Raw genomic sequence first — 25,829 nt, forward strand, 5'->3', positions numbered from 1 at the left:
CGCTCAAAATCTAACCTTCTTAAAGAAACTACTAAATCAAAAACTTTTGCAGCCTTCACCTTTAACAACAACATCCATCCAATTACAAACATATTTAAGAAACAGAATATCAACATCTCTTTCAGAACCGATAATAGAAACCTAGACATTCTGCACAATTCTAACTCAACACTTCCAACCCATTAGAAAAGTCAGGTGTATATAGATTTCATTGTAACAACTGCCTCAGTACTTATCTTGGACAAACCGGTAGATCATTCAAAATTAGATATACAGAACATGTAAATGCTATCAAATACCGAAGATTCTCTGCAGTAGGACAACATATAAATGACTACGAACACAAATTTCAAGGCTTAGACCAAGACATAGACATCATCGAAATAATAAACAAAGGCCCTGCACTCGATTTAACAGAACAATTCTATATATCACTTGACCAGTACTATAACCCTGATTATAATCTCAATGACCTCTCTGAAAAACCTACGATCTTGTTTGACACGTTCATTAAAATTTTAAATAATCTAAAAATACCCCAAAATCAATCAGTCTTCAAAACAATACATAACATGCTCAAGTATTACCCCTACCGCCCTCCGGGCCCACCTGATTATAGTCCCGCCTCTATCGCCCTTCCCCTCCCCCTCCCTCCAACTTAGAAACTCCACCCTTCTCTGCACTCGTGCAGATCCGCCTTTACCTTCAGTTAGTCCGTTGGTTCCTCTCTGACACATCTAATACTGGCTTGGCATCCGAGGTGAGTTTTCTATTCTTTTATTAATAATATACATTCCTGGCTTACGTAATTCTAAATTGGCGGATTATATTTTCTTATAGGTTCCGTTTTGGTTCAAGATCTTTCTCGAACAACCTATGTACTCGCAACTCAAAGCACAAGAAACTCTTCAATACCATCACAACAGAACTGCACGTAATCCAAAATGCTCTATCCACTAATATGATATAAACATACAAAATTAGAGTACAAAAAACTTATACATAGAATCTACCAACGGACATCCTTACATGCCAGCATCAACGTGCTGTGACATCCAATCTATTAAGTCCAAGCTCAAGCCACATTCGAATACTTTCTAGATTTTACTGTACATATTTTTATGTAGAAACACTCATAACTAAGCATGTGTTCACTTCTTTTATAATGTTAAACATGGCTACAAAGCCTTCATAAACATAACCCTACTGTTCAACAGACAAATATGTCACTAAAAGCTGATTATTATACTTCACTTTCATTACTTTCTCCTTTTTTAGCTAAAATACTAAAATACTTATTAAAAAACAATCTTTTATCGCACTGACTGTCAGCTTATATATGTATATACTTTTTAATTATATTCATGTTTATATTCAATACTATTAATGTAATATTACTGTAGGAGTCACGATTAATGTAATATATCTTTGTATAGTTGTCCCGGCTGATGATGACGTCAAACATTGTCGAAACCGGTACCAAATGTAAATAAACGTGATGTTTTAAATGTGAACCTTCACATAATATATTGTATTGAAAAGGTGGATATTAGCTTTCCCATTTCTCTATTGTGAATCTTGATTCAGTACGGAACCTGAAGAATGAAATTCTTAATGTTAAGTACTTATTTATGAATTCAAAGGAACTTCATCCTCATATTATTAATCCACGCTTCACACATTGACGTATGTCTATGTCACAATATCCATTGTCATGTTTCAGTGGCCTCATAATTGTTTTTAATTCCACAGATTGCCACCGTTAATGTACTCCACGACAAATTTTGCTTTTAACTTGAATATGTTGTTACAACCTCAAGTCTAATGTTTTTATTGTATTGATTGTTGATTATCACTTTTTATTATGACATAGTTCATTTTTTAATATGATGATAACATTCTCTATATTTTAAGCTCAGGGCCCTGATCTAGTTTTTGTTGCATTAATGGCTGATGATGTTCGCTATGTCGAACGAAACATGTCCCAATATTAAACACTTCACGATTATATTATAATTCAATGAGTGTATTGTAATGTATTGAATAGGTGGTTATAAAGATATGAGTTTCATTGTGGTTATAAATAAAATAATTTTCTAATTTTAATAAGTGGTATGTTCCGAGCTGTCAGTGGAGAGATGGCGTGGAATGACATCAGTAGACGAATAAGTTTGAGGGGTGTCTTCAAAAGTAGGAAGGAAGATAAAGCTGGAATTCAAAGAGGATCAATTGGGGCAAATATTTGTTTATAGGGAGGGGAGTTATTGGAATAGCTTACCCAGGGAGATGTTCAATAAATTTGCAATTTCTTTGCAATCATTTAAGAAAAGGCTAGGAAATAGATAGGGAATATGCCACCTGGGCAACTGCCCTAAATGCAGATCAGTAGTGATTGATTGTACAGACACCGTTTGAAAAGACATAATGATCTAGAAATGAAACTGGACTAACACAAGGGAGTGTAATGTTGCCTCTTGTTTCTGACGGTTATGGACAAAATTGTGAAGGAGATAAAGAAGGATATGGGAATGGGGAGATGAAGTTATTACAGATGATATTGTAGTCTGGGGAACAAACAGCAAAGAAGTACAAGAACAACTTGTTGCACTGAACAGGAAAATTGAAAAGTATGGTATGAAAATCAGCGTAGAGAAAAGCAAGACCGTGTTATCAAGAGGAGAAAGACAAGGGTGAAAATTGATGGTCAAAGCCTTGAAATTGTTGACAGTTTCAAATAACTAGGGAGTGAATTAATGCAAACTACAAGGCTGGACCATGGAGATTAGCAAGAAGGTGCAACAGAGATAATGTAAAACATGTATTATGCACCATATTGACATGTGGTTGACACCTGGACAGTGACAAGTAGGGAGCAGTGTAGAATTCAAGCCAGTGAAATTAAATACCTAAGAAGTATGGTAGGAAAGACAAGAAAAGACAGATTGAGAAATGAAGATGTGAGAAAGAATGTAGGAATGGAAAACCTAAATGAGGGAATTGATAGTAGTAAACTAAGATGGTTTGGACATGTAAAAAGGATGGAGGATGAAAGAATACCTAAACATATGATGGTGAGATGGTGAGGAAGTTTGAGGGAAAGAGAGCGAGAGGGAGACCTAGAACAAGGTAAATTGATTCAATAAAGAGGAATGCAAGAAGAAAATACCTGGACTGGCACAAAATGATGGTAGAGGAATGGTGGAAGGAGAGAAGAGGTTAAAGTGCCATAAATGCCCTGATCTGCCAGGAACTGCATAAAGGAAAAGGAGGATGATGCTAATCCATGTCTTAACTTTATACGTCAAAATGACATAGGATCAAAATGAGCGAAAGTGAGCTTCTAGCGGGGACCTACCTGCATCATAAACTCATTGTTAATAATTATAGGTGATTACATCGTGATAATATAACTCAGAAATTTGGTGGAAATTATTTTGCACGCACTTTATAATCTGAACAGCATCTGAAAATGCCCAAACTCTTCTTTCGTTGAAAGGATTAGGAATGCTACAAGGCTTTTCCACAAATCGCCAGAATATTGATAGCTCCCAAACGAATTCCATTTCGTTCACCGAGTTGTTTCCAAGGAATCCTTCACCTGACAAATGGAAGTGGGACTCTGCTACTTCCATTGGTCCGAGAGGCTTGCTTAAAATGTTCTGTGCTTGATAAATTCCATGAATCAGGATGCTACCCTACTTACACATAATCCCAGTGAGAATCACTCCTTTAATGGGTTAGGGACCACAGTGGATTGTATAGTCCTAGGCAGTTGTGTTGGCTACTGAATGCATGATTCGAAGCAGTGTATTGATTCATTCAAGTGTCCGAGTGAATCGATTCACAGGAACGGCAAGCTCACGGCACACGATTGAGCTTATTCCCAGCGGACAGTGCTGAGTGGCGCACTCACTAGACGTTGACGGGGAGCGGAGCTACCGCTGCAACGAGACAGTGAATCATGGCACATCGAAAGAATCGTGAACGAGCGCGGCTCAGTGAGACACAAAATACACACGGCTCCTTATCGGCTCACTGGACACTGGCAGAGAGCCGAGCCTCCGCTGCAGCGAGACATACAGTGGACCATGGCACACCGAAAGAATCGTGAACGAACATGGCTCAGTGAGACACAAGATACACCCAGCTCCTTCTCGGCTCACTGGACACTGGCGGAGAACCGAGCTTCCGCTGCAGCGAGACATACAGTGAGCCATGGTACACTGAAAGAATCGTATGCTATAATGGACTTTCGAGCTCAGCTCATTTGAAAATAATGCCCATTTGCATTCACTGTCCTCTTCTTACAGGGAGGTTTAAATAATAGATGTATCCAGTAATCGGGAGATAGTGGGTTCGAACCCCACTGTCGGCAGCCCTGAAGATGGTTTTCCGTTTTCATACCAGGCGAATGCTGGGACTGTACCTTAATTAAGGCCACGGCTGCTTCCTTCCCATTCCTAGGCCTTTCCTATCCCATTGTCGCCATAAGACATATCTGTGTCGGTACTACGTAAAGCAAATGGCAAAAAAAAAAAAAAAAAAATAGATGGATTTGTTTGCAGTGTTAAAAAGGTAGTCAAAACATAATTCTGAAGTAGCTAGTAAGTAGGTAGGCTATTAGGTAATACTATTTATTAGTTTAATGAATCTTAGTATTATAACTTAGTTGACATTTGACAATTAAACTCGACTCTAGCCCGCCATATGACTAGGAGTCATGCTCATGATCATTCAAAGGTACCTGTTTTATATTGGGAAGAACGGCTCAGTATTCTCTCAGTTCATATGTCACATCGTTGCACAAGACTTCAATCATATGTGGACAGACGCAATAACTTAACCAACAGTATGCTGAATCAGAAAACCAGCGGGCTACTGTACATCTTGGGTAGCATACAAAATATGACGATTTAAAAAAATCCTGTGGATCTGTGTGGACTCTTGTATGGAATAATCAGCTTTATATACATATTTTCAAAAATGACTGAGCGAGTTGTCGTGCGGTTAGTATCGCATAGCTATGTACTTGCATTCGGGGGATGGTGGGTTCGAATCCCACTGTCGGCAGCCGTTAAGATGGTTTTCCGTAGTTTCCCCATTTTCACACCAGGAAATGCTGGGACTGTACCTTAATTTAGGCCATAACTGCTACATTCCTAATCCTAACCTTTCCCACCTTGCGTCGCCAGAAACCTTCGATGTATTAGAGTGACTAGCATTTTTTTTCTAAGAAAGGAGTCCTTAGTATGAAGACCAGATGGCAGCTGCGAGCACTGAATGCTGTTGCTGTTGTCTTACCGGCACATACTACACAGATGCAGTAGGAGCGGTGACTAATGTGCCGTGAATCGGATCACTGTATCGATTCAGTAACGTGAACAGAATCAAATGAATCGATTCAGTAAAATGATACCAATATAATGGTCCGTTATTGAACATTATAAATTTTCCAGCTAACTCATTCTTGGGAATCAACATCTGTATTATCTGATGGCCAGGCAGGCATCAATTTTTGGAAATGAGACATAGTTCTCATAGTGCATTGGCACTGCTGGTGGCTTCAAGTAGCCTATGCAGTGGCCTCCACGGTATGCACTAGCCTTGCGTCTTGGGTGGTGTGCTAAGTCCCAACTGATGAGCCTAACTTAGCACACGAGGGCGAAACGCAGGCAAACAAGAATGAGTTAGCTGGAAAATTTATAATGTCCAATAACGGACCATTATATTGGTATTATAAATTTACTCATTCGGGACAAATATTTTAAATTCCCTATGGGAATCAACATCTGTATTATCTGATGGCCAGGCAGGCATCAATTTTTGGAAATGAGACATAGTTCTCATAGTACATTGGCACTGCTGGTGGCTTCAAGTAGCCTATGCAGTGGCCTCCACGGTATGTACTAGCCTTGCGTCTTGGGTGGTGTGCTAAGTCCCAACTGATGAGCCTAACTTAGCACACGAGGGCGAAACGCAGGCAACCAAGAATGAGTTAGCTGGAAAATTTATAATGTCCAATAACGGACCATTATATTGGTATTATAAATTTACTCATTCGGGACAAATATTTTAAATTCCCTATGGGAATCAACATCTGTATTATCAGTAAAATGAATCGAATGTCCCATCACTACTAGCCAGCTGAGCACAAAGAGGGCCACAACTCAGAACATGTCCAAGGTGCCTACTCCTATTCCGTAACAACTGGTATCTCAACTCTCAGGACCACTTACTAGGCCACTCAGCCTTTGCCCTTTGTTCAAGAAGTAGGATATGACTACAGTAACCCACACCATGAATCGCATAAAACATAATTACCTTCCAAATCTTAGCCCTTTCCCATCTTGTGTCTCACCAAAAACTTTTCATTTGTTAGTGCAATGTTAAATTAGTTGCCAGTATTTGATTGCTCTGTTATTAAAACTGTGTTATTTTTTCCATTACAGGGAAAGACAGTGATGTATTAATTCATGAAGCAACTATGGAAGACGATTTGAATGGAGAAGCTAGAATAAAGTTTCATTCTACTACATCACAAGCAATAGAAATTGGAAAGAGAATGAATGCAAAGTTTATTTTATTGACACACTTCAGCCAACGCTATGCCAAGCTGCCTCGGTTAAATGAAAACTTCACATCAAATGTGGGCATTGCATTTGACAATATGAAGGTTTGTCATAATTGATTAAGATACACAGCTTTTTTTTTTTTTTTTTCACCGTAATATTAAGATTTCTTCTTCTTCTTCTGCTGGGCCGAGTGGCTCAGACGGTTCAGGCGCTGGCCTTCTGACCCCAACTTGGCAGATTCGATCCTGGCTCAGTCCGGTGTTATTTGAAGGTGCTCAGATACGTCAGCCTCGTGTCGGTAGATTTACAGGCACGTAAAAGAACTCCTGCAAAACTAAATTCCGGCACCTCAGCGTCTCCGAAAACTGTAAAAGAGTAGTTAGTGGGACGTAAAGCAAATAACATTATTATTATTATTATTATTATTATTATTATTATTATTATTATTATTATTATTATTATTATTATTATTATTATTATTATTATTATTAAGATTTCTTCTCTTATTTTCCTTTCCTTTGATTATACCTTTCTTTACTCCAAGTCTTAACCTGGTTCTGTTTCACACTTGACACAAAATCTGTGTGGACTCTTGTATGGAAGAATCAGCATTATATTTTATATACCTTGTCCTGTGCTTTGATCTTTCATAATAAAATATATCTGGTCTTATCCTTTAATATACATTTGTCTTTTACATATAAACTTGCATTGTTCTATTATGTTTATAGACAATGTTTTTTTAAAATTTGTTCTTAAAACACAGATGTGAACCCGTTTACTGACAAAGTGGAGGTAAATCTCAGTGTATTAACTAGCTAAGAAATCTCCCTGATTATGTGTTCCTTCCTTTTGGTCACGCTTGTACTCAGGGACTTGAAATTTTCAGCTGATCGCTTTGTGTGTCATAAAGTTTACATACTTTCAGGAAGCTAAGAGGGGGCCTAATTCAAATTTGCATTAAAGAGCAGTGTTTTACTCTTGAGATGGAGAAAGAAAGAGAGAACAGATTGTGAAGTATGGTGGAGCCCTGCCAATCCAAACCCCAGCAGTCTGAAAACCTGGATAATCCAAACCCTAAAATTCTGATAGAAAAATTATCAAATAAATTTCAGGCTCAAATGGCCTTGTATTACACATTAGAACATCAGTATACTGTTAAAAATATGCAGTACATAATTATTTACGGTACAGAACAGCAGATTTAATTTAATACTCAACAGATTTAAGACTGAAAACTATAAGACAACACAGTATCTTACATCTTTCATTATTACACAGAAATTGTCACTTTCTGCTGACACACAGACGAAAATCTTGAAGATGACTCAATATTTCACCATCGCTTCATAAACATTACATCCACTGCTGTAGTGTTGGGGTATTGCTCTATGTACTGAAGGGATTTCTCCAATGCTTTTGCTGCATCCAAGTGAGTAATTCTAGGTAGTGGGGCTGCAGCTGCTTCATCTGCCTGACTTGCAAGGGAGACTATTTCCTGATCAGTCATAACTTGGTCTTCTGTGTCAGCTGTCAACCACTTGTTCACCTGTTTCATCTGCTTCTTAACAGCCTGGGATTTGCTTCACGAGATCTAAAACTTCAATTCTGGTCTCCTCTGCTTGGTCTGGGCTTTTGCTGTATGATAGAGTTGGCCATAACGTTTTCCATGATTTTCTAAACAATTTTTTTTTTTGACATTTTCCCATGCTTCTGCCACCCAGTAAATCACATCTTTGATAGTGACTTGTTTGAGGAGATCAACAATGGTTTTAGAAGCATTTTAGTTTTCAATTAGGGATCGTATGAGCAGTGTTGCCAACACGGTGGTTTTCCCAATAAATTTACATGTTTTTACTCGTGAATAAATATTAACACATGATGGGCAGTGGGGAATCTAGGTTTTTTTTGTGCATATGTCAGTGGATATTTTGGTGGTTTTTCGATTAAAGTTTTATGTAATATAAAGAGTAAAATAACATAATAGTTAAAATTTAAGTTCTTGATATTGACAATTGTGATGCCATCATTAAAAGGCTTGCTGGGGAAGAGCTGAACTGTAGGTAGAGCTAAGATGTAGGAGATTCACTTGAAGCAAGGAGCGCTTCAGTGCATCTTGCTTTCTTCTTTCATAGTGACATGTCACGTCACTTCTTCAAGTGACTAAGTGACTTCTTCAAGTGTCAAAAGCACAAAAGATTTTTATAAAGATGTTGATTCTCCTTCTTGAATAATTTAACTTTGACGCAGTGCGGAGATTAACATATCAGTTGGAAAAATGTGTCCTTTGTAAACTGGTCTTAAACCATGGACACCGTTGATTTCTGATGTAAAATGATGACATGCTGTGGTGCAAATAACACCAATCCCTTACAGGATCTGGCAACATTTGCACTGCTGTGCCTGGTATTACCATTATCGGATGAAACAGTGCTGCCATATGAGCAACCATACGAAGTATTACAGCAAGTAGGGACTGTAGGGACATATCAGACATCTGTTTCTACTCATGCTTCTTCCTCTGTGCCTTCTATTGAAGTGTTAGAAAAAGCATTGATCCTGGACTATTATATATGTTACCTTGAAACATATTTTGAATACTTTTAACCTTTGAACTACAAGGGTTTACTTAATTTTTGTGTTGATATTCATTAGTATTTTCATAACTCAACAAGCTTAAGGAGGGGAGGGGGGCTAGTGTTTGTAGTGGTCTTCAAGCAGCTGTTTAGTTGGTAATCCTATTCCACTGTTGGCAATGCTGCTTATAAGCTTCTTTTTTTAAAGCAGTTTTCATATTTTGTAGCAGTCATTTATCCATCGATTGTAACAATGGCATAATGTTCAGAGGCAGAAAAATTGTTCTTGCATCTCCATTGACCATTTCACATATTCAGGGGTGTGCTCTTGCATTATCCATAATAAGTAACACCCTGGGTGGTACATCATTTTCTTCATTAAACCCTTGTATTGAAGGTACAAACTGGTTACAAAACCATTCTTTGAATAATGCACTAGTCATCCATGCTTTATTTTGATTCCTGTAGAAAACAGGGAGGGCTTTATAATTTTAAAACGCTCTTGAATTTTCAATAACCATAGGTGATAACTATGATTCCCTGATGCATTACTGCACATCAAAACTGTGACTTATTCGTTGCTTAACTTGAAACCAAGAGCACTAGCTTCATTTTTAGCAGTGAGACTCTTATTTGGCAACTTAAAATTAATCGAGTTTCATTGCAGTGGTAAACTTCTTGGGGTGAATAATTTTTGATGAAACCATGTCTGGAAGTTCAGTTACTTGCTTTTGTACTGCCAGGTGATCCACTGATAAAGGTTCTCCAATGATTGATAATTGTCATATCCCATTCTGCGTCTTTCATCTTGGTCCAGCTAGCCATTACTCGCAGTAAATTTGGAATCACTACGCACAGCTTACTGAGCCAGAGTGCTTTTCCTTGGATTACAGCACCACTCAGTGGAACACCTCTCTGTCTTTCTTGCAAAAGCCATACAAAAATGTCTTCGTCAACTTGTCAAATTCGGAATTTTTTAATGCATGGTGCTCCTCAATTACCTTCTCAGTCACAGATCTGCAAAATTGCTCCATCTGGGCTTAAATTACTTTCTATCATTTATCATTGCTTTTCTGACACCAAATTCATCTGGTAATTTTGTTCCACTTTTGCCTTTATCTAAGCATTTTAAAACTTCAAGTTTATCTTTAAATGAACAAGAACTATGCTTTTACTTGCCTAATATTTTTAATCAAACAGTGAGAATTAAAATCACAAAAAGGAAAAACTATTCATGATGCAATACAGTATATCCACTAGAGGCACTCATAACATTTTGTGATTGATATCTGCAGTTCATCTAAACTCAGAATAAAGATGACTGATCAAGTGCTCGAACTTGGTTTCTGCAAGATGAATAATAGTGAAAGAGCTGAGGGAATGTACATACTCGGTCAGTTACAAAAATACCCTTGAATCATTCAGCCATGCATGGGATCATGTGAATTACCTCCACGAGATTGCTTTCAAACAATGACATTTGCGTCAGAAGAATAGCACTTCACATTACAACAATAGAGTTGAATGAACTTGTAGACTTCATGTATAGGCCTAATTATATTGATTATAAATTTACCGTGTTAATCTGAATATTTGTTTTTCCGAACAGACTGGTCCCTAGTTCGGACTGGTGGGATTATACTGTATATGTTTGTAGGGATAATTGTTATTAAAATCCAACACAAAGTGTTGTAGAATATGTTTAATAATATGATGAGCATTTATTATTTGTCTGATTACCGTAGAACATCGATAATTCAAAATTGGTTAATTCAGAATCCCATCTAATTCGAAATACGGATAATCCGTCATTCGAAGAAGAGTGTCGTCCCATTACCAAAATTCAGACTTTTAATTCGAAAAAATATAGTATTTTACAGAGAAATTTATATTCAAAATTTATCGCATCTTGAAAGAACGCATCTTGCACAACATGCTGGAGAAGCTTTCCGCACTTTCACTCACCAGTGTGCTTCATATTTGCTAAGTTCTAGTGAAATTGTAATTATTTTGTATTCAGTGTTTTAAGGAACGTCACAATATAACTTGGCAGGCAGTGTGCGGAGAAACAGAATCTGTGAACACTGGTCATGCCAACAGTTGGCAAAGAAACGTGGCTCATACAATCAATTCATACACACCGAACAATATTTTCAATAGAGTAAAATAATATATTATTATTGGTCCACCTTTTCAATACAAAATGAAAATTACATAGGGACTAGTTTCGACCTAGTAATAGGTCATCATCAGCCTGAAGTAAATTAAAGCGTAAATATCGAAGAAAACATAAACAATGTAAACACAAGTACAGTCTTTTTAAAGGTACATACCATGTGGGAAGTTGAGAAGAGATATATTAAAAATAATAACTCTTCCAATTGACGAAGCACTGAGCGGAAGTTATGTAAAGTTCGGTGCGCCGTATATTATAAAAGAACACTGTGCACTAAATGATGTAATAAAGAAGAAGAGTAGGTAGAATGCTGGCTTCTTCTTAGCTGTTGTATATTCGAAGAAGATTACGTCGTATTTTATAAGGTATTGAAAGACGTCAAAATACATGGATGTTGGAAAGGCTCTTCATTTTTTGGAACAAGGCAATTGTTGCGCGAGGAGGCTTAGGAAACCAGAGAAGCGCTATATTATGTTAAAAAATAGAGATCCTTAAAAAAGTCCCGTGCGTCGTATAAATTGTGGAAATGGAAATCGAAAAAACTTGGTTCTTAAGCGATAATGTTGTTCATTCAGAGATTAATTGAAAATAAAGAATCGTAACATTGTCTTCTCAAGATGTTTATAAACTAGAATTAATAGACGATGCGAAGTATGATACTAGGAGAAAGCTCTTCTGCTTCTGGAATCTTGAAGGACGATGAATGTTTCACGAGGTGGAATAACATATATGGAGTTAAATAAAGGTGGATATAAATTCGCAGTTCAATGCGGACCATAAATTTGATTCTGAATAAAAGACAGTAAGATTTTTTAATAAATATGTCAAAAGGAAAATTTAAGCATGATGTGATGAGCTGAAGAGAGAAACGGATGTAGGAAAGGATCAAAGGAATTTTTTTTATCTGAATAAAAGGCAGTAAGATTTTTTTTTTTTTTTTTTTTTTTTTTTTTTTTTTTTTTTTTTTTTTTAGCCGAAGAGAGAAACGGAGGTAGGTAAGGATCAAAGGAAAATTTTTGAGGAGGTGAAGGAAGGAAAATAAAGGTATGAGATTTTTTTTTCTTTTTTTTTTTCTACATGGTATGTACCTTTAAAAAGACTGTACTTGTGTTTACATTGTTTATGTTTTCTTCGATATTTACGCTTTAATTTACTTCAGGCTGATGATGACCTATTACTAGGTCGAAACTAGTCCCTATGTAATTTTCATTTTGTATTGAAAAGGTGGACCAATAATAATATATTATTTTACTCTATTGTAATCACAGTTCAATACGGATCTATCATTATGAAACTTATTTCTTTTAATATTTTCAATGCCGATGATACTGCATTGGTTTCTTTTTCTTTAATGCTGATATCCAGACGAACTTATGGTTTTAAAGGAGAGAAGTGCCAGTCGGGAAATCGTATAAGGGTGGGGGTGACTGTAGTGTTTTGCAGTGCACGAGGAAGCGAGGGACTTCCTTCCCTCGTCATTGGAAAATTCAATAAGCCACGATGTTTTAAGGGTGTCGGACACTTTCCTTGCAAATACAGGGCATCTAAAAATGCAAACAGTACAGTAATCCAAAAAAATATTTCACAGGGGAGCTAGCATAATTTGTCCTCATCTTTAAATAGTGGTTTTTTTCTTCTTTCATTGTGTGAGGTTATGTTTGCCAGTGATTTATCCAAGTGCATTATTTGAATAGTGTAAATGCACCTTGTTGGATATGTTTCGGAAGTAGTTTTTTCCATGGCATTTGAAAGGTTTAAACTGAGAATCAAGGTGATTCCATGCATTAATTAGTCTTAGAATACTCTATAATGCGGCAAGGGTTGGCATTTCTGAATTACAAGAGAAGTGCCATGGCGAGAAGTCGTACAAGGATAGAGTCACCGTATTGTGTTGCAATGCAGACAAAAGCGAGAGACTTCCTCCCCTCATTATAGGAAAGTTTGATAAGCCACCATGTTTTAAGGGCATCGGGTACTTTTCGTGCAAGTATAGGGCATCTAAAATGCATACAATACAGGCATGGGAACAGCTTGCAAAGCAAGAGAGCCAGCATTACACTCACTTCAAAGAGCACTGTTAACAGTTATACTTTGTGCAAATGTGAATGTCTTATAAGAAGTAGGTAATGCCAGTACATGAACAGTGTGGTGTTGCCCAACTAGGTAGATAGGCATACACAGACATGATTTCAGCAACAGAAGAACACTATACGTATTTGTGTATGCCATTTCCATATGCCATTAATGATTATACCTGGCTGAGAATACAGAATACAGATTGCATGTTATTGTGCTGCTGGTACCAATGAAAATGAAAATCCACAGCCTGTTTCCAGTCATTCGACAGGTCAGGAATGGAATGAATGAAGCCCCCATCTAGTGGCGAGAATAGAAATTGTGCCGGCTGCCAAAGCCTGTCACACTCCTCTGGGGTAATGATTAATGAATGACAGATGAAATGATATTGGAGAGTTTTCCTGGAATGAATTATGACATGGAAAACCGGATTACCCGGAGGAAAATCTGTCCCGCCTCCGCTTTGTCCAGCACAAATCTCACATGGAGTGACCGGGATTTGAACCACGGAACCCAGCAGTGAAAGGCCGGCGCGCTGCCGCCTGAGCCACAGAGACTACGCTGGTACCAGTATAATAATTTATTTAAATATACAACTTCATGCAGACACTCAGTATAGTAATCCGTTAATGCGCAGCATCTGAAGTGGAATATCCAGCATCAAAATCTTTATCCACTGTATCAGTTAACTCATCGGCTGTGTGTGTTAAACTGTGTCAGAATCGTTGGCTGCCTCACCCACAATGTTGGTTTCATCATCACTTTAATCGCTGCTTTCAATATTAATATATATCACAATTCTTTCTAGTTCATCATAAATTAATGCAACATGGGACCAGTAGGAATTTCTTTCCCCACTTGATAATACTCCGAGAATGTTGGTCATGCAACACTTTTATCTAAATCATCAAGTTCTGTCTTCGCTCATAGTCAACAATGACCTCGAGTTAGAATTTTATCCACTTTTGCACACTAACTGATGGTGTTGCATACTGTCTTCTCACTTTTACCTATTCTGCCTTAACATAGCTCTGAAGACCTATCTTCTTTATAAAATCTTAAAACATAGTACAGTAGAGTCTCACTCATCCGACCTTCACTTATCCGACATTCCGTGTTATCCGACACTGGTAGACTTAATTTGAACTTTTGGTGGATACTAAATTCAAAGACACCCAGTGTGGAGGGTGCGACCGTGAGACAAGCACTGGCCTGACCGCTGGCGGTAGGACCGTTTTTTTCCTCAAGGACGACCGGTTATTTTCCTCAAGGACAGGTGCAGCGAGTCTTCAGTCATTGTACATTATAGTATTGGTTGGGTACGGATGTTATAGTTTTTATATCCTCTGTGAGTATGGCGAGTAAACGGAAGAAAGTGATTGTTTCTACGGAAGACAAGTTGAGTGCATTAAAGAGACTGGACATAGGGGAAACTCTTCAAAAAGTGGCTTTAGATTATGGTGTTGGACGTGTTACATTGAGAGAAAAGAAAAGAGGGAAGAAATTGAAAAGCGGTGCTCTACCAGAGCAGCAAGTGATGCACTGAAAATTAAAAAAACAGCGAAAAAATGTGAGTACGAAAAAGTAAGTGAAGCACTATTTCTTTGGTTCACTCAACACCGGGAAAAGGGCCTGCCAATGTCTGGCCCCATTCTGCAAGAAAAGACTGTGTATTTCCAGAAGGAGTTTAATGAAGGGGACCATAATTTTACTGCCAATGCTGAGTGGCTTGATCGGTGGAAAAAACGGTACGACATTAGGCAGCTTAATATGTGTGGAGAAAAACTGTCAGCTAAATCCGATGAGATTATGAAATTTAAAAATGAATTTCAGAAAATAATTCTTGCTGAAGGATTAACCAGTGATCAGATTTTTAATTGTGATGAGACTGGGCTAAATTTCAAGATGCTGCCATCAAAAACTCTCGCAGCCCAAGCCGAGATGTCTGCAGCTGACTACAAGCATAGTAAGGAAAGACTTACTGTTCTTGCCTGTAGTGATGTTGCTGGGAACTTAAAAGCAAACTTGCTTATTATCGGTAAAGCAAAGCAGCCTAGGGCATTTAAAAACATTTCTGTTAATGCTCTTCCAGTCCATTACTAGCTTCAAACAATCCCCCCCAAAAATGCTCTTCTACTAGACAGTGCTCCATCACACCCAAATAAAGAGCAACTTTGAAGTGGTGAGATCGAAGTCCTGTTCCTCCCTCCTAATGTGACATCATTATGCCAGCCAATGGGCCAAGGTGTGCTGGAAACATTGAAGAGGAAATATCGGCAGAAACTCCTTTTATCGCTGATAGAGAAAATGAACAGTGGCAATGACATGATAGAAAAGTTAAAACAAATCAGCATGAAAGATGTGGCATACTGGATAGCGCAGTCTTGGGAAGAAGTTGAAACAACGACATTAGCAAAGTCTTGGAACATATTGTTGAGTGAGGTTGAACATCAAGAGGAGGTGGTACAAGAAGATACGGAAAATATTGTGCCCTTACTGAATTGCATTCCTGGCTGTGAGGATGCTAGACTGAAGATGTAAGTGGTGTGTACAAGATCAGCTGTTTGAACTAACTAACCCTGATATTATTGATTTTGTGTATGCTAATGAAATGAGGATGAAGAAGAAGGAGGCATTGCAGAACAAAAGGAGAAAACGATGACTCACAGTGAAGGATTAAGTGCCTTGGAAATGGCCGTAACCTACGTTGAGCAACAGCCGGAAGTAAGCGCAACGGAGGTGTTGATTTTTCTTCGATGGCGGGATCTCGCAGCAAGGAAACATGGATCAGCAGGCAAGCAGACATCGTTGACAACTTTCTTTTCGTAAGACATTTGGAATGCTTTCATTCAATACTGCATATAGTGTACAATTGAATTGATAATTCAATAAATAGAATACCATAAAACATGTCATTGTTTTAGTACTAGAGTATAGCCTTCCTATTTGTTTCAGTTCATTTTCAAAGTTATTGTGTATTATCTGACATTTTTAGTGATCCAACGTACTCCATGTCCCGTTTAGGTTGGATAATCGAGACCCTTGATATTTCTGCTGTATAAATGGATCACTTCACTGATTTCTCTGGAGGTGTTTCTACACTACAAAGAACTACAATTCGGTTAACCAACACAGAAGCAAAAAAATTCTCACTCTCTCTCTCTCTCTCTCTCTCAGCAATTCCCTGCATATCAACAGCAGCAGCACTATTCCTAACAAAACTGATTAGTGTTCCTTGAATATATGACTGTGCCTCTCGTCCTCAGGTAACACACACTGTTTAGAGTGAGTACTTTCCCTTGCTGCCACCAGTAATCTTTCATCAAATGATTTATACATATGGTAGAATATGTCAAGTTAGCTAGCAACATACAGGAGATTACTCAACGAACTAGAGCACGTCTACAGCGTAACAGCTAAGACTGACTTGAAGGTCAGCATACAAAAAACAGAGTTCATGACCTAACATGACCCCTCTACAATCCCACTAGAAGACGCCACCATACATAAAGTCACTGCAGTCAAGTACCTAGGAGAGTGGGTCTCGACAAACAAGAGCGAGACCCGGGTCATAGACACAAGGAACGCCAAGTTGGAGAGGGCCCTCCACTCCTGCAAGAGCATCTACACCTCCAAGAACCTCAAGCTCAATCATTGCAACTCAGCAGTAAGAACATCAGTACTCTCTACGCCTCAGAATGTCTCGTGATAAATAAGAAGGGCCCGATCAGAGAATTAAAACTCAAGGTGAGGAAAATCCTGAGGAGAATACTAGGAACCTTAACAGAAGAGGATGGCACCTACAGAATCAGGCACAACAATGCACTCTGTGTACTCTAGGAAGACATAATGGCATCCATGAGGAAAAGGCGATTAGCCTTCAATGGACACTCGACCCATATGAACCTCTACAGACTCGCCAGCAGGATCCTCACCATGACTGGCAGAAGTAATTCTTCCAAGAAAAGGTTTCCTTTTTTTTTTAATAACTAATTTCATTCTGACAGTTTCATGTTGTTAGTTTCTAAACTTGTATCATACTCCTCCTAAGTTTCCTATCTGAATTTCTTAATAAAAAGGTAAATTACTTGCATTGCACCTACCATGAATAAATAATACATTTTAAATGTTGATTCAAATCCTTTCCAAACTGTATCTCTTATGAAATTTTTATCTTTAAATGAACATGCTGACCAAGCAAAACGTAAAGCCTTCTATTGTATGGGCTTAAAGATCACCGCTTGTAATCAGCTAGGAATGTAACATTACATTTCTAATTCTACTTGTATTGAAAAGGTTGAACCACTATATATCTTATTTCAATTTAATTGTGCTCTGCAATGATGGAAGGAATCGTAATATCTCCATTAATGGAGTTTCCGGGGACTGAGGGCAAGTTGTGAACTCCAACAATACGGCGGAGTTTTGTCCACACGTGTGATGACGGAGTCTGTGCCGTCATGGAAAACACATACTTCTACCACGTAGCTTTCTTACTTTCTTAAAAAAAAAAAAAAAAAAAAAAGGGCCTTCTTGCGCAAACGCTAAATGTAATATGTTTGGCCATCGTAGGATTCAGATGATAATGGTTAATAGCCCATCAGCAATCACGTATAGCTGCTGCAATTTCGTCGATCTACCATGGGACCTGTTTCCAGTGAGGTATACTGGATGAGGAAGGAATTTTTTCCTCTGCAGCAGAATGAATTCCAGTAGTAATAGAAGAAACATGGTCGTCAACAGACTCCAGCATAACATCGGCCATCACTGCACGTTTGGAAAATTCTGGCCAATTTGCCCAGCGAAGTAAAAACTGCGCTTGTGTACTTTGGACCGTCTTTGATTCAAGAGAGATAGAATTATCGGGAAGTGGTCACTATCACAGATGTCATCATGTACTTGCCTCCGTAGCAGGGTAACTAGCACACGGCTGCACAGAGTGATATCCAGATGTGAGAATGTACCATATGCGCTGCTGAAATGTGTCAGCTCCCCTGTGTTTAGCACACACGGATTGAACTGGTTGATCAATCGCTTGAGCATCCGCCCCCTAGCACAGGAAGACGTAGAACCCCAGAGTGTGTTACGGGTGTTCACATCTACCAGTTTGAGAAAAGAAGGAGGTAACTGAGTGATCAAATCTTGTAGTGCATTTGAAGATCATATCCAGTGGTATTTACACGTTGCACACCGTTGTCTCATTACTGGCAACGGAGCGCGAACTGCAACTGCATCTGGCTTAGTGTGGAGCGGTACTTCGTTGCTGAAGATGTTGGAGCGGACTAGGGTACAAATGCCCCCAGTCGCAGCGTCATCTAAAGCTACTCTGTCTTTAGAATAAAGATGATTTCCTCTCATAGTCATGTCGTGTCTAGGTCTCAAACAAGGTTTCTGTAGACAGACTATGGAGGCCACCGAGATGGATATCACTTGACGTAATTCTGCTAGGCGACGTGATAACTATTGCAGTTGAACTGCAATAGTGCCATTGTGTGGATTGGTAGCAATACGAAATTAGGACAAATGCTTGCCCTTCTTTTGATCAAATACCTGCCAGTTTCCACCTTCCTTGTTGTTGTCCTTTTTGTCATTATCACCATCCAGAGAGTGAGTGGTTCAGTCTCCATTCTCTCCTCAGCAGAGGGAGATGCGGGTTGAGCACTCTGCGGATGGTGATCTAGCTGATTGGGAACGGTAAGCCTTCTTAGAAGAACTGTGTTCTCCTGAAAGCGATCGAGCAAGAGGCCATCGGAGTCCCTCGACCTTGCCCACCATTTCCCTCTTCTTTGGAGGAGAACCGGCAGATGGCTTGCCTGATCCCTGCGGGGATCCTGTGATCCCCAACTCAGTTGGAGAGGGCTTCTTCTCCAATTTCTTAGGGGTGCTCTAGGGCTTGTCCTTCTCCTCCTGTTTGGTCTGGGCTTTGGTAAAGAGGGCTGGACTAACCAGCCCTATTTGGGGAAGTCTTTCCACCCACCCTAGTGAGGGAGGACTTCCCAGCCAAACGTTCCTGGTAAGGACCCTTCCCAGGCAACGTCGGCATTAATGCACATTTTGACGTTCCAGCTTTTTCTGGTACATTAGTTGAATCTCCATTTTCCTTACATATGAGTTGTTGGTGACCTTGACTTTTCAATGCATTGTTTGTACCGATGTTCTGTACCAAAGATCCTGGCGTGATCTGTACTTTCGCGACCTTCTCAGCAAAGGGGATGGAAAACTCTCGAGCAGCCATGGAATCTAACTTCCTCTGGACGTCAGGATAAGACAACTTATCCAGTGTTTTAATCTGCTGGATCTTTTTCTCCTGCTTGAATGTGGGGCACTCCTTTGAGATTGGAGCATGCACACCTGGGCATTTGATGCACACAGGTGGTGGTGGTGGTGGTGGTGGTGGTGGTGGTGGTGGTGGTGGTGGTGGTGGTGTTGTGCACTCAACCCCAGCATGCTTGCACTTCCCACACATTTTGCAGGTCATCGAATCTGTGCATCATAGTGAGGTGTGACCAAACTTTTGACAATTATAGCACCTCATTGGTGCTGGAACATATGGACAAACAGTCAGATGATACATTGCCACTTTTATCCGTTCAGTTATGGTCTCGGCGTCAAAGCTAAGGATGAAAGTGCCCTATCAAGCAGCGTATCAACCTCTTCACATCGGTTACACCCCGACGTGTTATTTACCGGATCATAGTATCATTGGAAGACTTAACCAGGTCCCTGTGGAATATAAATCCCTTGCAGGAGTTCTGGGACTGGTGCATCTCAATTTTGACCTCAAACTTTCCGAATAACTTGGCTTAACTGGCTGTCTGGACTGTTTAGCCGTTGATGTCTTTATTAGTACTGATCCATCGCGGAGCATGCGCATCTTGTGAACTTCACCAGCAACAATTTCTTCGATAGAATTACTGATCATGAAAGGACATTCATCAAGAAAACTTTTATCATCAACCCTGGAAGCAAGCTGGAATCGAGAAGGACGTTCATCACTTATATAATCCACTGGAACTGGACTGTACCACTTACATTTCTTACCAATCTCAGATGCCGTATTTTGAATGGTGCCACCCTTTGAAAGAGAAAAGAAAGGTTCCGTTTGTGGTCCTACGAGTGCCCCCACACCGATGTCAAGGTCTTGGTGTCCCTAGAGGGAGAATTGCTTAAGTAGTCTGGGGACAAGATTTCATGGACTGGGAGATCTGGCGGTCAATAGTTGAATTGTTTTCTAGTCTTAACTTCATTTACAATGTGCACTGACCGTTTCTTTGAATGGGTTTTTCTCTTTCCAGGTGACTTTCAGTGAACTACCACTTTTACCACTGCTCTATCCGGCCTTGAAACTGATGTTTGCTGAACATTATGAAGAAATGGAACAGAAAGCTGCACGAAGACTGATGAAGCAGGAAAGGGAAAGAGAGAATAAAGCAATACAAAGCAGTACATAACGATTTTTGACACGTACTCCGGTATAAGTTGTTATCATGTTAGACACCTAAATTGCATTGGATTATGAATTATTTCTTTAATTTATTATATGTGTATAGAATAAAGTAAATAGCATTATTTTCTCATGTAAATGCAATTAAAAAAAGGAAAAGAAATTACTTGTATTTTATTTGCATCACAACCTCCAATTATGATTTGCGATTAGTCGACTTTGAATTATTGGATTAGGAGAAAGAGACAACTTTTGCTAAATGGGGGTAAGACAAAGTGAGTAAATGAAAGTTATACCAAACTCTGCTGATATACGTATATCCACAGATTGTGAACCCGAGGACGTTCCTTTGTCATTAAAACTCTTCTTTTGCATTCTCATGTTATTCTCATTTTATACATTCAGTTAACTTCTACTATCATATTTACTGACATACGGTATATCTTGCACATTTTCCCAAAAATATTCATGTTAAAAATCTGAGTGCGGGAAATATACGGGCAATTTTTAAATGGAACTTCGTTGATTTACTTGACTTAATTGCTGTTGTTCCTTGTGGAGCATGGGCATTAACAAAGTATCTCCATCTGATCCTGTTGCCAGCCAACCTCTTCACCTCTCTCCAGGTCTTGGCTTCTTCCATTGCCTCCATGTGTACAGATCTTCGCCATGTTTGTTTGGGCCTTCCTCTCCTCCTTTTACCCTGCGGGTTCCAATCCAGTGCCTCTCTCTCAATGGCTTCATTCCCTTTCCTCAACGTATGCCCTATCCATTTCCATTTCTGCCGCTTTATCTGTATGGCCATCTCGGTTTCACCCGTCCTTCTCCATAGTTCATGATTGGAGATTACTTCCGGCCAGTAGATGCTTAGAATCTTCCTTAAACAGTGGTTGACAAAGGTCTGCAACTTGGAGGTAATCACTTGAGTCACTTTCCAGGTCTCGGACCCATATAGTAGAACAGCCTTGACATTACTTCGGAAAATGCGAAGTTTGGTCCTGATAGATATTTTGTTATTCTTCCATACCGGTTAGAGCCGAACAAACGCACAATTTGCTTTTTGTATACGTTGAGAAACATCCTATACTGCTCCTCCATCTTTAGTAACTACACTGCCCAAGTAGGGGAAACTATCTACATCCTCTATAGGTTCATCACTGAAGACAAATGGGTCTAGTTTGTTGGTGTTCATCCTTAGGGCCTTGGTCTTCTTCGAGTTGATCGTTAGTCTCACGTTTTTTCCTTCTTTTACCAAGTCTTCACTTTTTGATTGCATTTCACCATGTGCCTCAGACAGGAGACACACATCATCAGCGAAGTCTAGGTCTTCTAACCTATTAGCCAATCCCTACTGGATACCACGTTTCACATTTCGCATTACATTCCACATTACCGCATCAATCACCACCAGGAACATAGTTGGCGAGGGGATACAACCTTGATGTATTCCTGAACGTACAGATATAGGCTCAGATACACGGCCCTCATGTATGACTCTGCATGTATAATCACGGTATGCTTCCTGAATGAGGTTGGTAATTTGTGATGGCACTCCATACCGCTTCACTTCCTTCCACATAGCTTCTCTGCTGATCGAATCAAAAGCTTTTTCGAAATCAATGAACACTGCATAGAGGCAAGATGACCACTCAGCACACTGCTCCAGAATTATCCTCAAGGTGTTTATTTGGTCTACACACGAGCAATTCGATCGAAAGCTTGCCTGTTCCCGTTGGAGCCTCAAGTTGATATACTCCTTAATTCTGTTCAACAGAACCCTGGTGAAGACTTTGCTAGGGATTGAAAGAAGCGTAATGCCCCTCCAGTTGTTACAGTTTGACGTATCACCCTTCTTTGGCAACTTCACCAGCAACCCACATTTCCAATCTGTTGGCAATTCTCCATTAACCCACATCTTCTTAAATAGCGGCTGCAACATATAGGCAGTGGTATCCATATCAACCTTCATGACTTCTGCTGGAATATTGTCAACACCTGCTGCCTTACCAATATGCAACTCTCTCAATGCCTGCTTGATTTCCTCCACTGTTGGAATGCAGACTTTAATCCTTGGGTCAGGCTGGGTTTCTTCTTCTTCTTCTTCTTCTTCTTCTTCTTCTTCTTCTTCTTCGCCTTCTCGTGCATTTACCTGCTCCTCCAAGGAGTGGTTTAACACCGCAGAGAAATGTTCCTGCCATCGCTTCAGTTGATCCTCGGAGTTTGTTAGGAGGACACCATCTTTGTTTCTGACTGGACGGTTCTTCTGCATCTGCTTCCTTGCCAGAACTCTGGTGATGGTATAGAGTTCTCTAAGATTTCCCTTTCTGGCTGCCTCCTCTGCTTATTGAGATAGGTTATCTATCCATTTCTTTTGATCTCTCCTCACACTTCTCTTTACTTCCTTATCCTTCACAGCATATTTGGATTGCAATTCTGCCTTCCTTGCTCGTGTCTTACATGCATTCATTACTTCCTTTATCTCTTTCCTTTGCCTGATAATTTCCCATGTCTGGTCAGTCATCCAGTCTCTTTTCCTCCTGTCCTTAAAACCCAGGATATTTTCACTTACTTCAGTAAATACAGATCTAGTCTTCACCCATTTTTCCTCAATAGCTTCATCCTCCACCTCAGTGAGTGCTTGGAATCTATTCTTTAGTTCTATCCCTTAGCTTTCCAACATCATATCGCTTCCTTATCTGCTCTATCCTTCTCTTTTGTGCCTCGATCTTCATTCTAAAGGTAGCCACAACAAGATGGTGATCACTACCAATGTCCGCACCTCTCTTGTTCCTCACATCCAACAATGAATTCCTCCACCTTTATCCAATAGCCATATGATCTATCTGGTTTTCTGTCCTATGATCTGGTGATACCCATGTCACCTTATGACAATCTTTATGTGGAAATATAGTACCACCAAAATTAAAAATAGAAGTTCATGTAGAGGTTCTTGAGCACTCTTGCTGATCTTGAGGTTAAAAAAATCAGCAAGAGTGCTCATGAACTTCTATTTTTAATTCAAGAAAAGTGTCATAAGTGTTACAATTGTGTTGACTTCTTTCCATTTTTGTGTAGGCTGATGATGACATGGACAGATGTCGAAACCGGTCCCATAATAAATTAAATAAGTTGCTACATTGATTCGTGTAACAGTGTTATTGTATTGAAAAGGTGGAACATCTTTCTCTTTTTAGCATTGTAACTATAAGGGACACACTCAGTAGAAACTGTGTGTCAATCTGCGACAACATAACAAGATCCAACACCATACCACAGACGATAGGAGTCCTTTAAGGGGACCCATTGAGCTCAATTCTATTTACTGGGGCTGCAGCAGATGTTGTCAGAACAATACCAAAAAATGTAAAGCTGTACAAGTATGCAGATGACATGGTGTTGGCCTCAAGTAGCCAAGATAATCTCCAACAAGCCTTCAATGGAGTGACTGAATTGGCAGAAGGAAACTAATTGCTCAGAATAAGGGTAAGACAGTGATGGTGACTTTTCGAAAAGAGAGTAAATGTGGAGCCATTCCCTTTAAAAGCAGACCCTCTCCTGCCTGTCTCACACTGTGGATACCTAGCGGTCACGTTACAGACACAAGGGAACATCTTCACAACCTGTGTTCAGCAGAGAGCGAATGCAACCATAAGAGCAATGAGTGACATAAAGCATGTTACAGACCTCTGGCTGGAAATAGCAATCAGACTTTTTCACCTAATTGCTCAGGTGGCCTTATATGGATCGCATCTGAAATGCAGACATTTTGCAAAACTAGAGAAGGTTAAGTCGACATACTTAAAAAGAGTTCTTGTTTATCAAAATGCAGGTGTTCATGCCTAGCCTATGCCTTAACGGAAGAGATCTCCCTCCCGGGCGAGTTGGCCGTGCGCGTAGAGGCGCGCGGCTGTGAGCTTGCATCCGGGAGATAGTAGGTTCGAATCCCACTATCGGCAGCCCTGAAAATGGTTTTCCGTGGTTTCCCATTTTCACACCAGGCAAATGCTGGGGCTGTACCTTAATTAAGGCCACGGCCGCTTCCTTCCAACTCCTAGGCCTTTCCTATCCCATCGTCGCCATAAGACCTATCTGTGTCGGTGCGACGTAAAGCCCTTAGCAAAAGAAAAAAAAGAGATCTCCCTCTCGACGAGGATTCGAAGCTCCAGCTACTTGTTCAATCTACACAAGGGTATGAGGAAATAATTATCATTATATGAGCGAAGATCTCTCAGGAATATGCAGGCATCGTATGACTTGCAACATGTGAAGACCCGATTTTCACCACAAATTGTGTAAGAACAAGAGTTTTTATCAAGTAGACTTACAGTGCTTATGCTGGTTATGGGGAAAACAATGTAACAGATATGTCATGATGTGTGAGAAAAGACTGTAGTCCCTTACACAGTTAATGTGGATATGTTTTTGGGCTGGAGGTCTATCTGGAATTAGCAGGTTCATCATCTATACACTGATCAGCCAAAACATTATGACCACCTACCTAATAGCCGGTATGTCCACCTTTGGCATGGATAACAGCAGTGACGCGTATTGGCATGGAAGCATTGAGGCCTTGATAGGTCGCTGGAGTGAGTTGGCACCACATCTGCACACACAAGTTACCTAATTCCTGTAAATTCCGGGGAGGGGGGCGGTGAGCTCTGACACCACATTCAATTACATCCCAGATGTGCTCGATTGGGTTAAGATCTGGCATGCTGGAGGCCAGGTACATCAATTGCAATTTGCCACTGTGTTCCTCGAACCACTCCATCACTCTCGTGGCCTTGTGACATGGCGCATTATCTTGCTGAAAAATGCCACTGCCGTTGAGAAACATGATCATCATAAAGGGCTGTATGTGGTCTGCAACCAGTGTACGATACTTCTCGGCCATCATTTTGCCTTGCACAAGCTCCACTAGATCTATGGATGCCCACGTGAATGTTCCCTGGAGCATATTTGAGCTGCCGCCAGCTTGTCTCCGT

General features: G+C 39.8%; 1 protein-coding gene across 1 annotated transcript in view; it reads left to right on the plus strand.

Annotated features, from left to right (window-relative positions):
• Positions 1-21,007, plus strand: part of RNaseZ (ribonuclease Z) — a 180,578-nt gene extending 159,571 nt beyond the window's left edge. The window contains exons 10-11 of the mRNA XM_067149877.2: positions 6,450-6,673; positions 20,696-21,007. Coding sequence (XP_067005978.2) covers positions 6,450-6,673; positions 20,696-20,851 — 380 coding nt within the window. The 3' untranslated portion in view covers positions 20,852-21,007. The remainder of the gene's footprint in view (positions 1-6,449; positions 6,674-20,695) is intronic.
• Positions 21,008-25,829: the final 4,822 nt, after the last annotated feature.

This window comes from Anabrus simplex, chromosome 6, assembly GCF_040414725.1.
Source record: "Anabrus simplex isolate iqAnaSimp1 chromosome 6, ASM4041472v1, whole genome shotgun sequence".
NCBI classification, from domain to species: Eukaryota; Metazoa; Arthropoda; class Insecta; order Orthoptera; family Tettigoniidae; genus Anabrus; species Anabrus simplex.